The following is a 15533-nucleotide window of genomic DNA, read 5'->3' on the forward strand; positions in this document are numbered from 1 at the left end:
AGAGCACTTTGTTTTCATGTCCAGCTCGTCCCCCCTCCCTGTGCGTCAGAGTGAGCAGCAAGTTCAGCACAAAACTCTCTGTATCGCTATATTTTGCTTTCGGACATTTTGCATGTGAAAATCCACATGATTTGAAGATATGCAAATAGCTTGTTTATTATACAATCAAAATATGTCTGATAATAAGGTATTTTAGTTTAACAAAGGAGTGATGTTCTGATGAAGACAACAACAGAAAGCTCTTAAAAATGTAGTTACTAGACCATAACCTTTTGAAAATGAAATTTACATAAAGAAAGCTACTTTGAACTGCTTCCTTATTCATAAGGGGTGCCCACAGCAGATACAGTGCATCCTGAAAGTATTCACAACGTATCTCTTGTTCCACATTTTGTCATGTTACAGCCTTATTTTAAAATGGATTCAATTTTATTTTTCACTTTAAAATTCTGGACACAACACCCTATGATGACAAAGTGAACAAAGGCATCCAAGAAAGAGTCTCCAGTGTGACGAGTTGGACAGCACCATATCCTTCTTTTTCAAGTTGTATCATAAGTTTACACTGAACTTTTCTAAAAGCAGAACATCACTGTTGCTTTATGTCCACGGTAAATTATGCATGAATTAGCTTTCTGATCTTCAGACTTCTCTGTATCAGAGCCGACAAGAGGCATAAGCAGACTAAGCAGACTACAGACTAAGCCTGCATTAAAATATCTCAGGGATTAAACTTTACACTGATAGAAAGGGCAGTTTCACTGGTCCACAAAAGGTCAAAGTGGGCTGTTGTGTGGCCCACAACATGAAACAAAAAGGGGGTTTGACATCCCTGTGCTAGATTTATAATACAGAAATAAACAATCATGGGCAATATAATATATATATAATATAATATGGGCTTTAGCTGAGGTTGGGGGTGCTAATTCAAATTCTGCTTAAGGCTGTAAAACCATAAAACCTTGGACTGGCTCTGCTCTGTGTAATGAGTCCAAATATGTTGTCATGGTCCAGAGACTCAGTGGTTTTGGTTTTGATTATTATCTTATGTTTTAGGTTCATTCTTGTTGGGAATTTCTTGGTCTCAGGTTTTGTTTCAGTTTTGTATTTCGAGCTCCTTTTGTTCTGTGTCTCTGTGCCTGCCCTGGTCCCACGTCTTTGTGTTCCCTCCCTGTTGCCATGTCTTGTGTTAAGCTCGTGTCTGTGCATACCTGTTGTATTTCCTGTTTTACTTTGAAGGTCCTTGTCTTATGTCAGTGTGTTCAGGTTACGTTTCCCCTGTCTCGTCAGCTCTGATTTCTCACAACTGTTGCCCTCCTGTATCCCATTCCCTGATTGCCCCTGTGAGTATATAAGCCCTGTGTTTTCTGCTGCTTGTTGCTGGTCCATCTGTGTTGTCGCTGCCATGTGTAGGTTTCAGGTCAGCTTTGTTAGTTTTCTCAGTTTAGGTTTTTCCTAGTTTCTCTGTATGCATCTCTTCTCTGTATCCTCTTTACCTCACTAGGTAAAGCTCACTCACTGCATCTGCGTCAGTGCCTGCGTTTGGGTCCTTACCACAACCCCACACGTCTGCCATCGCAGCCGTGACATATGTCGACTCACCATGACTCAGCTGTGTCTGAATAAAACGAAAAGTCTCACATACAAGATTCAAAGTTGGCTTACATGAAGTGGATTTATAAATCATAATTTAGCCCATCCATATTCATGGGTGCACTGTGCCAGGCATGTGCAGAGGCGGGGGCGGAGGGGGCTTGAGCACCTATCCCTTTCCTCTTATGGTTCCAAGTGCTGTCACCGATCTTTGCAATACAGAGGAGAACTTCACCCCTGAGGTGAGTCACACTACTGTTGAGGACAGCAACACAGCTGTCACAGCTGCAGAGCTTAGTGTGAAGGTTTCGACACAAACCACAGAGGCTCCACACACACTCTTCAGACTTGAAAACCACTAGAGAAGCTGATTTGGAGGTCCAATGTAAAAAACAGCAGGAGGAGATCGAACAACACCACGAGCAGCTCCTCAAAACTCAAATGTAGAAGAAGAAGTTGGAAAACACAAAAATAAGAACAAAGAGCCCACTGTGAGTTTGCAGAGCTCAAAGCAAAACTCTGCGCCAGTGAGGCTCTTTCCAAGAAAAATGATTTGAAGGTCCAAAACCTAAAATATGAGTTGGAAAAAAACCAAAGCTTCACATCGAAGCAAAACCAGGAGAACACAAACATCAAAAACCAACTCCAGAAAACAGAAAAAGAAAATATCTTACTTCAGGAGTCTTTGCAGGCTCTGCAAGACACAAGAAAGAAACAAGAAAATTAGTCCAACATTGCCAAACAAGACAATTCTCAAGCCCGGTATGAGACAGTACAGCAGTCAAGTTCAGAAAAAGAGGCCAGTGTTAACAAACCAGATCAAAACGAGACACTCCAGGAGAATCAGCAAGATTCTCGTACCCATAAAAAATCTCACCCATAAAAAATCTCCATCGACCAATCAAGTAAAACAATTCGATTACCAAAACATCTGAAGTGTGAACATTTAATTTTGTTTTATTTAAAGAGTATTTAAAATGTTCATGTCCATTACAATAAATTAACAGCAGAAATAAATATGTTTACAGCCTGGTTAAAAACTTTGTTCTGTGAATAATAGCCACTGTATCTGTATCACTGTATCTGCTTTGCTCAATGGTTCATGGCATTATAATAATCATGGATTATTCTAATTATGATATTAAAAACACACACACACTGTATTTTAAAGAAAATACATTAAGAAACAGATTATATTAGATTCATATTTCAAAAGAGTCAAAAGGCTGATTTTACAGCAGCAACATTATTGTATCTCTACGATTTAAACATTTAATAAGCTTTCTTTGCGCAGAATGGATAGCCAAACAAATTGAATCATCATAAATACATTATTTTATATGTATTACTTTTTGTTGTTGTTGTTCTTATTACTTTGTTATTTTAGCACTAGGAATTGTCACAGCTAGCGGGGCGAGCCGTGTGTAATTTATTAAAGGACCCAAGATGCAGGCACTAGTGATGTGAGTGGGCTTTTATTGAGGAGGATGACGTACAACAAAAGGCAAAGGATGGCGAGAACAGACAAAACCTAACTGGGAAAACTAAGAATAAAACAAATCTGAAACCTAGAGACACAAACGGAGATGCAGGGAGACGTAGACAGATGCAGGGGAACCACACAGGATGACGGAAGGAGATAACGCAGACGAACAAGGAGAGGCAGGAGAACACACAGGGCTTAAATACTCACAGCAGTAATCAAGGGATGGGAGACAGGAGGGGAACACACCGGGGAGAAATCAGAGCTGACAAGGCAGGGGAAATGTAACCTGAACACACTCACATGAGGCAGAGACTTTCAGAATAAAACAATGAACTTAACAGACAGATTCACGAGCAGACACAGGGACACCGTGGACAGACAGAGGGAACACAGAGAAGTGTGAGCAGGCAGGCACAGAACAGAAACCTAACAAATGGCAAACCCTAACAAAAGACATGACCAGAATAAACAAGAACATGGAGTAATATAAGGAAACACAAAACACTGAGTGGTCAGACTCAAGACCATGACAGGAATAAATAATAATGGATCAGCACAATGGTGCAAACTTGTGGCCATAGTATTCACATTATGGAGAAGATGTAAATGTCATTGTGCATGTGTGTGGGCATGTTTTATGGATATATAATTATTACTCAAGTATTTAAAGAGTAATAAACACAATTGTAATGGTTTGGTTCTTTAACGTTTTTCTATCATTACTCTATTATGGATTAGGTGCCCGAGTTCTTAAGTGTGGATAATTAAATAATACATTAATGCAACAGCAAATCGTGCCTTGTTCTCAGATGGACAGCAAGTTGAGAGTGACAGATCAGATGTGGAGATGGAAGTAGGGAGAGAGGCAAAGAGTGAGTAACAGACAGAGCCTACCGTCCCACCGTTTTTAAAATCTGTTGCATTAAGGTTCCAAGCACTGTTACCGATCTTTGCATTTTATTATTATCCCATAATACTTGTTTAATCAGCCACCATGTCTACAGTCTCAGATCAACACAGCCCTGCCCTCCAGCACTATCAGGAGCAGCAGCAACCCCTCAACACCAACATTGAACCCTATCATTAAAACACAGGCTACATTCCCCCACCTGATGACAGTGATATAGTATGATGCGATTCCATATTATATTCCTGATGAATGTGCTTTGTTGGTATTCAGCCTGGTTCTATGTGCCCTTTGTTAACATTGAGCACCTACCCCTTCAAACATCTGTGCACGGCCCTGCACTGTGCAGAACTGAAGATGTTGTTTGTAAAAGAGGAAGAACCTGTTAAAGACAACAAAGAAGCCTGAGATTAGCACGAGATTCACAGAATCACATAGCGTGCAGTAGTTGTTTATGCATAAACCGAAGAACCGGATCAGAGCAGCAATGTGTGACCGCCCGGTTCGCCCCGCCCACTTGCTCCGCCTGTCCCCCTCCACCGGCTCATCTCCCGCCTTCGTGCAGACCTGCGCTCCGCTGCAGAAGCTACTGTCTCTTTCGGCTCCATTTGGTCTCAGAAAGTGATTCAAAATGCCAATGACACTGGCTTACTGGGATATTCGTGGGGTAAGTGGAGCTAACAAACTCCGTGTGTGCAGCCCGCAGTTGTTCGCAACGGCTGAACCTCCATCTAATCGACAAAAATATTTTCCCGTCTTATCATGGCCATTTTTCTGTTTTTAAATCTCGGTGGCGTCTAACCTTTAGCGGATAGCGTTAGTGTGTTTAATTTTTAAGATGAGTAACTGTGTATAGAAACTGTTTGAAGCTCGCTAAGTTATTATGTAACTGCAAAACAGGGGAGCTCGGCGTCCCTTTACACAAACTGTTATCTTTGTCAGTGTAGCCTGATAGCTGACGTGTTACGCTATTTAGAGCCGAGATGCTAGTAACATTTGAGGTTACATTATTCAACGAGTCAGACTTTAGTGCAGGGTTAGTTATGTGGGACATATTCATTTCTAAACCTCTTACATTGTCAAAGCACAGGGACGTGTGCACACAGTGCCAGGGCTGCTCGTGTGAGCAGAGTTCAAGTGTCTAAATGGTTTCAGCTGTCTGCAAAATCTCATGAATTTCTGCTCCTCCCATTAATCTAGACTTACTGGCATATGAAGCCATCTGAACAAGCCACGAGAGCTTAATCTTACAGCCTCTCGTTAAAAAATAAAAATAATTATTAGTTATGTTCACGTTTTTTCATAAGGCAAGGGAATTTTGTGCAGTTTGCATTACAGAAGACTCTGCAAACTGTCTCTTTGTGGCCGCTTTAAATATTTTTCGTAATTAATCTAGAGCTAAAGCTATACAGCTATAGAGCTTCTTTATTCACAGGGGGATTGTTTGAGCAGGTAGCTGAGCACGTGTTATTCTGCAGTTTTTGCACCTGGGGCACTCCTTGGCACAACCCCAGAAGGGATTTGTGTCTCCTCCTAGGGCCGAACCAGGGATCTTTTGTTTGTTAGACAAATTTGTAGCTATAATGCTGTAATTTTAAAGAGTAGAGTAAAAGTCAATGTAGCTGACTCGAAGATTTACTTCAAATGTTTTACTTCGGGTTTTGATTATTGGAATCATTTTCATGTATCATGGTTTATATTTGCAGTAGTCTTTCCTGCACCACAAGTGGAGTTCAAGAAGTCTTTTACCTGTGCTTCAATTAGCTATAATCGTCTCAATCTTGGATCAATCCAATTCTACATGCTCCATTAAAAGTTACCTCAGGACAAGGTGGTGCAGTATAGTTTAACAGCCATATATTACCTATGTATATGTGTAAAACTATTTTTTTTAAAACAAACCTTTTTAAAAAGAGGGTTAATTTTATTTTGTTTTAAGCTGGACAGAACTTCCACATTTATGCTTTGCTCTACAATCCTTATTATATCAGGTTCAGTATTCACACTTAGGAGGGCTCTGTCAGTGTCTGTGTTCAATGTTCACTTCTAGTTCAACACCAAAAGAAGCAGTTGGAAGCAATTGACTTGAAAGTTAATTATTTACAAAGTTAAGCTGTTAAGGAGGCAGACAAAATAACATAACAGAAAAAATACAAACAAAATCCCAAAATTGACCCAGAAAATACCCATCTGAACATGTGCTTTTCTAATAGCCTAAACTGTCTTGGCAAGTCTTTTGTCTTTTCTGTGAGTAACTCTAGGTGGAATTAACTAATGGCTACTAGTGTAATCATAGAGAAGTGTTGAGCCATAATGATCGCTAATTTCATATTTTTATTTTATTTCTTTTCTTTAATGTGGCAAAGAATTGAGTGAATTAGGGATCCGATTGCAGCTTCAAACCTGGGTGATGTTTTGAAGCTGGCGTGACACGAGCCAAACTGTAGTGTCCTGGGCATGTACAAGCATGTGAAGAGTTTTCACAGCGCCAGGTGCAGTACTGTAAAAGCTAAACTTCCCAAGGGTGAATGTCCCAGTAAATTCACCCCAAGGTCACACCGTGCCATTCTCAGAGAAACTGCAAAAAGCCTTAGAGCTACATCTTCAAGATTCTGCAGGCCTCAGTGAACATGTTGAATATTAAAGTTCATGAGAGTATAAATGGGGAAAAAGACTGAACAAATGTGTCTTGTTTGGAAGGGCTGACAGGAGAAAGTCTTTTCTCTCCAAAAGCATCATCACAGCAGGGCTTAAATCTTCCAGGTTATAGCTAAACAAACCACAAGACTTCTGAAATTATGTCCTTCATTTACGAAAATGTGCATGGAAATATTCTTGCCTTCTGTAAATTTGGCATCAGATTCATGAAACGTGTACACTGGCCCATTTTGTTTGTACCACAGTAAATCTGTAAATTACGTAAGTGAAGTCCAATGCATGTCCTCTGCCCACGTTCTTATGCAGACTTTACAGTTCAGAGGTGCTAATGTACATTAAAAAAAATCTCTCAACTCTGATTTTTGGCTTTTTGCAGCTTGCCCAGCCCATACGCCTCCTGCTGGAGTATACTGGGGAAGAGTACGAGGACAAATACTATGTCTGTGGGGAAGGTAACTTATCATTTCAGCCTATTGATTTAAAGGGGGGAAAAAACTCATAACTCTCTAATGAATTAATTCATGTCTCACAGCTCCAAACTATGACAAGACCTGCTGGACTGATGTAAAAAGCAAACTTGGACTGGACTTTCCCAATGTAAGAGTTTTTTTTTTAAGTGTGACTATAAATTCAATTGTGAAGAATGCAACAATCGGCTAACATTATTATTGGAATTTATATCTCACTATAGCTACCCTACTTGCTGGATGGAGACAGGAAGATAACACAAAGCAATGCTATCATGAGATACATTGCTCGTAAGCACAACATGTGTAAGTACAGTAGCGTGAGCATTTTGTTTGAGAAGATATTTTTTCCAAGTTATATTGTAAATCAATGTTAAACTAATATTACTGTTAGTTTCTTTATTATTTATGTGAATCTTGTGAACTTTGACAACAGGTGGAGAGACTGAGGGTGAAAAGGTTCGAGTGGACATCATTGAGAACCAGTCCATGGACTTTAGAAATGGGTTTGTGAGGCTGTGCTACACCAACTTTGTGAGTGTTTAATTAAAATAAAAAATATCCATAAATATAAATATTCTTTGAATTCCCTAAAACTCCACTAACGCTAGTGTCATCTCTCTGGTTTCTTCAGGATGAGATGAAGCCTGATTACCTAAAGATGCTTCCAAATACACTAAAGCAGTTCTCCGATTTCCTCGAAGATCGGAAGTGGTTTGCCGGTGACAAGGTATACCTGTCCATAAATATGAGAGGAGTCATGTTTTAAAGCTGCTTTTACAGATTTAAATTTAATAGACAAACTGGGGGCAGAATTTGACAATTTGAGGCCCTTTTTCTCACTCTAAATTGTACATTGTTTTTAGATGTGAACATAAATTATTTTGTTAGTTGTGCAGAGAAAAACCTGTACTTTTTATGCTGTGCTAGTTCATCAGTATTAGGAAGGATGCAGCCTAAATTTAATACTGGTTTTTAAACTGATTTATAAATAATTGGAGGAGAAGGTGAACCTGGCAGTAAGTTTGTGGATAGAAAATCAAAGTGTTGAACTTTAGTGTTCTAGGGCTTCATAAAGCTGCAGAAGTGTCCGATTCTCTGCAGGTTTAACGTGGCTGGTGACTTATTGTTTGATTTACACCACAGATTCTGTTACTTCTAACATGCTTATGCAACTTTTCTTCACAACAGATCACTTTTGTGGACTTCATTATGTACGAGCTGTTGGACCAACACAGGCTCTTTGATTCCAAATGCCTGGATGACTGCAAGAACCTCACTGACTTTTTAAACCGTTTTGAGGTGAGAACAGTCAAAGTCTTTGCATTAATGAACTAATTAAACCTTTATTTTTTACCTTTCTTTGTGTGGTGTTGGCTCTGGAGTTGATTTCCTTTCGTTTCTTAAAACTCCAGTGTTTTTATTTTAATCAACGGCCATTATGTCATTGCAGGCTCTGGAGAAGATCGCCGCATACATGAAGTCACCAAGATTCATGAAGGCTCCGATAAACAACAAGATGGCCAAATTTGGAAACAAATAGTAAATAACAGTGCCTTTTATGCCCTGGAAAATTCCTGAAAAATGTTAATTAATGAAACTGTCAAATTAACACCAAAGTCATGACTGGAAAAAAAAAAAAAGTGCCATTTTGCTCTCTGACAGGTAGATTTGATGGTGTTTAATTACGTAACATGCCGTTTGTAAAACCATTAATGATTTCAGATTTGGGGCGGTCTGGACTAATTTGTACTGAAACATTTCTAATGAAAGCACTTATTGTTAGAATTTATAACCTTTTGTTTGTTTGTTTTTTGGCACATTAAAGTGAATTTTGTTCTGACTCTTTGTTGGTGTTTCAATCTTAGCGTAATGTCCTGCACAGCAAGTCGCATCAAAATGTATCTGATGTAGTTTAATGCAGCACGAGCAGAAAATGCATCCGGTTCTTGATTTGAGCCATCTACTGTCCACTGAAGCCTCTTCAGAAATGGTTTCTGTGGAATGGTGGCTGTCAGGGAGCCATTTTTTAATGAAGGGGGGATTTAGAAAAAAAAAAATCTATGGAGGCAGTTCTGAGCGGTATAACAATGAGTGCCTATAGCCATCTGTAAAACACAGTGGAAGCTCTGTCATGGTTTGGGGCTGCATCTCAGCCAGTGGTGTTGGAGATCTTGTCAAAATTTATGAGGCATTGTTTTTAACAATGTCTCAATAGAGAAGAGGACAAAAGGCAGCCAATATTGAAATAAGTGCTCTGAATGTCCTTTAAGAAGCCTGGAGAACTGTTCCTGAAGACAAAATTACAAAAAAGCTCTAAAATATTTCCAAGAATTTGATCTTTCAACATGTTTGGTCTTTTTGTGTCAAAACGGTTACCATAATTCTGACATTTCTTTTGTCGTGTGAGAAATGTTGAACTAAACATTCTCTACATTTTGCCTAGTAAATCCCACATCTCTGCCCAGCTCTCATTAACACCATCATTAACATCTGAAATGAGTACGTCAGAGGGACAGCTCAGGTTGAGCAGTTTGGAAACAAAGTTAGAGAAGCAAGGCTAAGATGGTTTGGACATGTGCAGAGAGGGTATCGTGGATATATTGAACAAGGGATGTTGAAGATGGAGCACCCAGGCAGGAGGAGAAGATGAAGACTACATAGAAGATTCATGGTTGCAGTGAAGGAGGACATGAAGACGGTTGGTGTGAAACAAAAGGATACCATTGAAGAAGAGGGCGATTAGAATATTGAACTGTCTGTTTTTCTGTATTTTCACAGTTTGTGTCATATTTCTTTTTCAAGCTTTCATAATGTTAACAGATAATAAAGTTTGCATGTACACTGGCTCCAACACTGACTGATCAAAGATGGAAGACATCTGCATCAACTGTACAAAGAGAGAATTTCTTGCAATTTTAGCAATGTTGATTAATAATTTTGTAAAGGTAGGATGGAGGGTGGAAGTTCAAGGAACCAGGAGCGCAGGGCATATATGGATGACTGAGATGTTACATGAAAGCGTTCCATAAGAGTGCCAAGCAAATAAAGGTTGTAGAGACCATACACGAGTAGAAGGCTGCCAGAGAGAGTAGACTGAGATAGCAGGCTTTTATAACTTGAAATAACATGACAGGTTTGGCCACCTATCTGAAAATAAGCAAAGGAAAGCAAGCTACAGCATGAAGCCATTAGGGTCAGCTTACTTTTAGATCAACAAAATGCACACTTATGCCTCTGCACTAGCAGTAATATCTCAGTAAAGGCTTAAAAATATATATGTTCAGATTGGGCACAAACACTAACGTGGACTCAAGGACAAACTGATTAGCATGCAGCGGTCAAAGATCGAAATCATCATGACTGCGCTAAACAATTTTTTCAGTGTTTATTATGAACATTAACAAAGTCTCCACTGATTGTTTGAGACAGTTTAAGATTACAGTCAGATACAGCCTGACTTAGTAAATCTAAGACTAGAAAATGAGATATTCAAATATTATTTTAATGGCTTTTCTGTTTATATTATCTGTCTATAGTGAGTCTCTTCAAGTTCATTAAAAGGTTTTGATAAAGCAAGTTTAACCTGCTCCATTAACATTTTTGTTTACATGTAGCAAATAAATTTACAGCAAACAGACAAACTTAAAATGCTAACACAGCCAGTCCTGAACTTTTTAACGTAATATATTTTTGGTGCTGCAAAAAAGATGGATGAGGCGGAAAGCAGCCAAGCTGGTTTAAAATGCGATATAACGGCCATTTAATAATGTCCATAGTCAAAATGGAGATCGTGGTTCAATAGTTGTGGGACCTGGAGGAGGCCCCGAAAATTCTCCATCTTCAGTATTCTTCAAATATTCTTACTCTCAAAGCAAATGCATTTAGAAGTGGTTTCTAAAGTAACACGCATAGAGGGCATTATTGATTAAGAACACAGGGAGTGACCACTTGTGCTAGTAGCTGATAATCATTGGAGCTCTGTGGAAATATGACAGAGCGAGTAAAAAGATGTGAAACAAAGACTGCTTTGTTTTCATGTCCAGCTCATCTCCACCCCCTGATGTGGGTCACATTCTGCAGCAAGCTCAAACCAATTATAAACCTCAATCTCTTCAAAATTAAAGAACTAAGAAACGCATCAAATTTTGAGTAACGTATCTCTGAGTAATAGTACAGTCAGTGACGTATGCTGATCCTCTCCCTCCGTGTTCAGTCCTTGCACAAGTTAAACCAATTTTTTTGTTTGTTTGTTTGTTTTTTAGTTTGGGTCCTGGTGTCATCAGTATGACTGATTGCTCAAAGCATTGTGTGTCCACCCAGAGACATGTACGTGCTGTTTGTAAAAGGTTCGGTAATCCTGGTTGTGTTTGTTAAAAATACACATTACTGGGACTTCTAAGTGCCTTTTCTTATGTTTGACTTTCATTGTTAATAAGAATGAGTAGAAAAGATGACCTGACCTGTCAGCATGTATTGGACACAATGAAGACAGGATTTATATTTAAGTTACGTTTCGCGTTTAACAAAACGACCCTTTGTTTTATCGAAGGTTTTATCTGGCACGAGAAATTACATCAAGATTGCACGTAGACTAGCTTGTGCAAAGTCTGTCCTCTGATAAAGACAGTAGTGTAAATCTGGTAACTGGACTGTGACTTGGCAAAAATGAACTTCATATCGGTCTTCCTCTTGTTCTTTAGATGTCTGTGAATCCCGATTTGCAGACTCACCAGTGACTCAGCTGTATCTTTGATAACAAAGACAGATTCATACATAGTCTGTGTCAATCACTGACGAGTCTCATGCAGGGCAGATTCTTAGTGGAGGATATTCGTTATCATATATTACGTTATCATAAAGCATGCAGATGTGTAGATGAGACGTTTACATGAAAGGAAGACATTGCGAGCAACACACACACACACACACACACACGCATGAATGTCTTCACAGTCCAGCATCATGCAGCAGATTTATTGTATCCATGAACCAAAAGATAAGAGAAGCACGGCCCACCTGTTGTCCCCTTTTATAGGCTGCAGACAGCAGCTCACCAACCACACTTTGCACCACCGCAGCTGCCCAGGTCTCCCTCAGCTACATTTGGAAAAGGGATTCAAAATGACAATGATACTGGGTTACTGGGATACTCGCGGGGTAAGTTCTACTTTCATTGTTGAATTAAAGAGCTCCTAATTTCAAACAAATCCAGGAAATGTTGAGTTTGTATTTACAGTGTAATAAAGTCACCCTAAGCATGCAGGGTCAAAGGAGGCTGACTGATTGTTGTAGCACTGCTGTTTAGTTATTATATCAAACAGAGCTAATAAAAAAATCTAGATTATCAACAGCAACTGATGTCAATAAAGGTACTGTCAATAAAACAACTGTTCCTAATTTTGACCTTTTTAACAGGTCCAAAAGATATAATGAGGTTATTTTGTTGCCTTTTATTTTTACGCATTAAAGTATCCAACCCTTTAAGATGGTTGCAAGGCGGTTTTCTTTCATATTATTTCATGTTAGAGTTGACTCTATGAACACTTTGATGTGATCAGATGAAATTTGCAAAAATGGATTGATGTGGATCAAAAGTTTTGCAGGTGACCAACCTCCTAATTTCTCATCACACAATTCATTTTTAATAATGAAAACTGCATTCTGCCAAGAGCAGCACAAGTTATGTCCTCCAAAACGAAGAGAACCAATGACGTATCTACACATAACACAGTGTAGGTTTTACAAGCAAGTTTGGCATGGCAAATAGTGATGTGTCGCTCGCGAACGAAATGGCTCTTAGAGCTGGATCTTTTTAGTGAGGCGAGCCGAAAGAGCCGGTTCTCTAAAAAGATCCGGAAATCCCATCGCTAATGGCAAACGTCTGAAGGAGAATTGATGAAACCTCCGTTAGAAGCTAGAGTAGGTTGACTGTGGTTCAGTATGTGTGATCTCTGGACCAATACAGCCCAGGTGCCTTATTCTACCTTATAAATAAGAAATTTGTCTAAAAATGGACGTGCAAAACAACGCAAATCTGTGAGTTATTGAAGTTACTGCTACTGTCCCACGTGCGTAAATGCGCAAATAATCTTTTTCCTGCGTTCCATGTGAGACTACAATTATTTAAGTCAGTACTGCAGGATTCCAGTTGCTATCCAAATGCACACTTTCAAATACTCTAGCAGTATACTAGCCTAAAAAAACACAGATACGTGTGTCTCACCTGATTATTGGACATTTGCAGCTTGGCCAGCACATCCGCCTCCTGCTGGAGTACACCGGAGACAAGTATGAGGAAAAGCAATACGTCTGTGGGGAAGGTAACTAAGCATTTTAACCCAGTGATACAAATCTGTCATAATTCGGGCTGAGCATCGGGTTTACTCACGTCACGTTTTCTTACGCAGCTCCCGACTACGACAAGAGCCAATGGACTGACGTTAAATTCAAACTTGGAATGGACTTTCCCAACGTAAGAGAGTTTAACCTGTAAATATAAAATTATTTGGAAAGTTTGCAAATTTAAACCATCGGCTAACACTAATGCTGCAATTCACATCTCACCATAGCTACCCTACTTGGTCGATGGAAACAGGAAAATACCGCAAAGCAATGCTATCATGAGATACATTGCTCGTAAGCACAACATGTGTAAGTTTTAAAAATTTATAACAAATTAATACTTTGTTCAAAAGAGGCGATTTCTTTGTAGATTTTTACATTATATTAATTGACAAACTAATCCTGCCAATGCTTTTAAGTAACTCGGACCTCTAAGGTGTTGTTTGATAACAGGTGGAGAGACTGAGGATGAAAAGATTCGAGTGGACGTCCTGGAGAATCAGGCCATGGACCTCAGGCTTGCCTTTATTAAGCTGACCTACTTAAACATTGTGCGTGTTAAATTTTAAAGAAGAAAGAAAAAATATTCATTTTTATAACTGCTAATTTCTACTAAAGCCAATTTCATTTCTCTGACATCAGGATCAGAAGCCAGAGTACCTGAAGAATCTGCAGTGTACACTGAAGCAGTTCTCGGATTTCCTCGGAGGAAGAAAGTGGTTTGTTGGTGACAAGGTATGCTACTCCATAAACAAGAAAGGAGAGTCTTTGTATGAAGCTGCGCTTGTATTTACTTTGTATTCACTGCCCACACTAGGGGGCGGAATTTGAAAAGAAAAGAAAAGAAAAGAAAAGGAATTTCTGTGTAGGCTGTTTTTTCCACTGAAGTGCTCATCATTGTGGATGCAAGTCTAAACTGTCACCTGTTTCTGTGGGACAGGAGTCAGGGGGGATGTTTGCATTGCAAAAATCAAACTGCTGACTCTGCAATTAGCCGTTAACACATTTTATTGCCTGAGCCAAGACTACTATGGAAGCTTGTTAAAACCACTGGGGGAAAATGCCATCTATCAACAGTCAGGTTATTATTTCAATAGTCCAAAAGTTGGAGTTAATAACCCAAAGTTTGTATTTGTAAATGGCAAAAATGTTTTTTTAAGTGGCAGAAACAAACTTCCATAAATACCAGTTCTTGATAACACCTGGGCTGTTTAGAGATGATTAGAGCGATGAAAGCGAACCAGACAGTAAGTTTGTGAATGGAAAACAAAATGTTGAACTTTGATAGGCTATAAAATTTCACAGAGAGGACCGGCTTTCTTTAAGTTTAATGCTGCTCATGAATTATTGTTTGATTATACTATAAATTCTGCTGCCTTCAACAGATCACTTTTGTGGACTTCATTATGTACGAGCTGTTGGATGAACACAGGGCCCTCGAGCCTAAATGCCTGGAGAACTTCAAGAACCTCAATGATCTAATGAAACGTTTTGAGGTGAGAAGACTTCAGTGTTCATCAGATACCATCAGTGCAACTTGCACTTTGTATTTTCTCAAATATATACTACAAAGTTATTCAGTCACTTTGGCTTCTTTCCCGGAGCCCCCATGTCAATGACATTACTGAAACTCACCGCTAGGTAGCTTTTGCTTTGTATTTTTAACCAGATGTCTTCCTATATCATTGTAGGCTCTGGAGAGGATTGCTGCCTACATGAAGTCACCAAGATTCATGAAGGGTCCGATAAACAACAGGATGGCCCAGTGGGGAAAGTAACAAGGCCGAGAAAGTCCTGAAAAATGTTAATTAATGCAGCTGCTGAAATAACATCAATGTTAACTTTGCTTGTACCCTGCTTTAATCACATTACACTGCCAAAAATATGTTCAAGCCATTAAACTCAGTTATGGTTTTAGGTTTGTGGGGAAAAATAATAATTTGCACTGATATCATGAGGACATTTTTTTAAACAGATTAAAGAAACTGTTGTTCTGACTTTTCCGTTTTGGCGATTCAGTTTTTTCACGTATAGCAAGCAATGCAAAAATATAGCAGATATAATTTTATGCAGCACA

General features: G+C 39.1%; 2 protein-coding genes across 2 annotated transcripts; both read left to right on the top strand.

The window, feature by feature from the left end:
• Positions 1–4517: 4517 nt before the first annotated feature.
• LOC120743829 (glutathione S-transferase Mu 3-like) lies at positions 4518–8954 on the top strand. The gene is made up of 8 exons (XM_040047732.1): positions 4518–4653; positions 7021–7096; positions 7177–7241; positions 7336–7417; positions 7548–7645; positions 7746–7841; positions 8303–8413; positions 8565–8954. Exons 1-8 carry the CDS (start codon positions 4618–4620, stop codon positions 8652–8654), a joined length of 654 nt encoding a protein of 217 aa, XP_039903666.1. The 5' UTR covers positions 4518–4617; the 3' UTR covers positions 8655–8954.
• Positions 8955–12235: 3281 nt separating this feature from the next.
• LOC120744032 (glutathione S-transferase Mu 3-like) lies at positions 12236–15526 on the top strand. The gene is made up of 8 exons (XM_040048148.1): positions 12236–12271; positions 13308–13434; positions 13522–13586; positions 13684–13765; positions 13910–14007; positions 14099–14191; positions 14842–14952; positions 15148–15526. The coding sequence occupies exons 1-8, from the start codon at positions 12236–12238 to the stop codon at positions 15232–15234; spliced, it is 699 nt and encodes a 232-aa protein (XP_039904082.1). The 3' UTR covers positions 15235–15526.
• Positions 15527–15533: the final 7 nt, after the last annotated feature.

Source organism: Simochromis diagramma, unplaced genomic scaffold (assembly GCF_900408965.1).
Source record: "Simochromis diagramma unplaced genomic scaffold, fSimDia1.1 OVJJ01000387.1, whole genome shotgun sequence".
Lineage (NCBI taxonomy): Eukaryota > Metazoa > Chordata > Actinopteri > Cichliformes > Cichlidae > Simochromis > Simochromis diagramma.

What these genes read in the sequence shown, in the direction of transcription:
- LOC120743829 (XM_040047732.1), top strand. Translation starts at nt 4,618, where the DNA reads ATGCCAATGACACTGGCTTACTGGGATATTCGTGGG. An exon ending in TGCTCGTAAGCACAACATGT is followed by an intron (nt 7,418 to 7,547) that starts GTAAGTACAGTA and finishes CTTTGACAACAG; the next exon opens with GTGGAGAGACTGAGGGTGAA. An exon ending in GGCTGTGCTACACCAACTTT is followed by an intron (nt 7,646 to 7,745) that starts GTGAGTGTTTAA and finishes TGGTTTCTTCAG; the next exon opens with GATGAGATGAAGCCTGATTA.
- LOC120744032 (XM_040048148.1), top strand. Translation starts at nt 12,236, where the DNA reads ATGACAATGATACTGGGTTACTGGGATACTCGCGGG. An exon ending in GTTACTGGGATACTCGCGGG is followed by an intron (nt 12,272 to 13,307) that starts GTAAGTTCTACT and finishes GCAGTATACTAG; the next exon opens with CCTAAAAAAACACAGATACG. An exon ending in AGCTGACCTACTTAAACATT is followed by an intron (nt 14,008 to 14,098) that starts GTGCGTGTTAAA and finishes CTCTGACATCAG; the next exon opens with GATCAGAAGCCAGAGTACCT.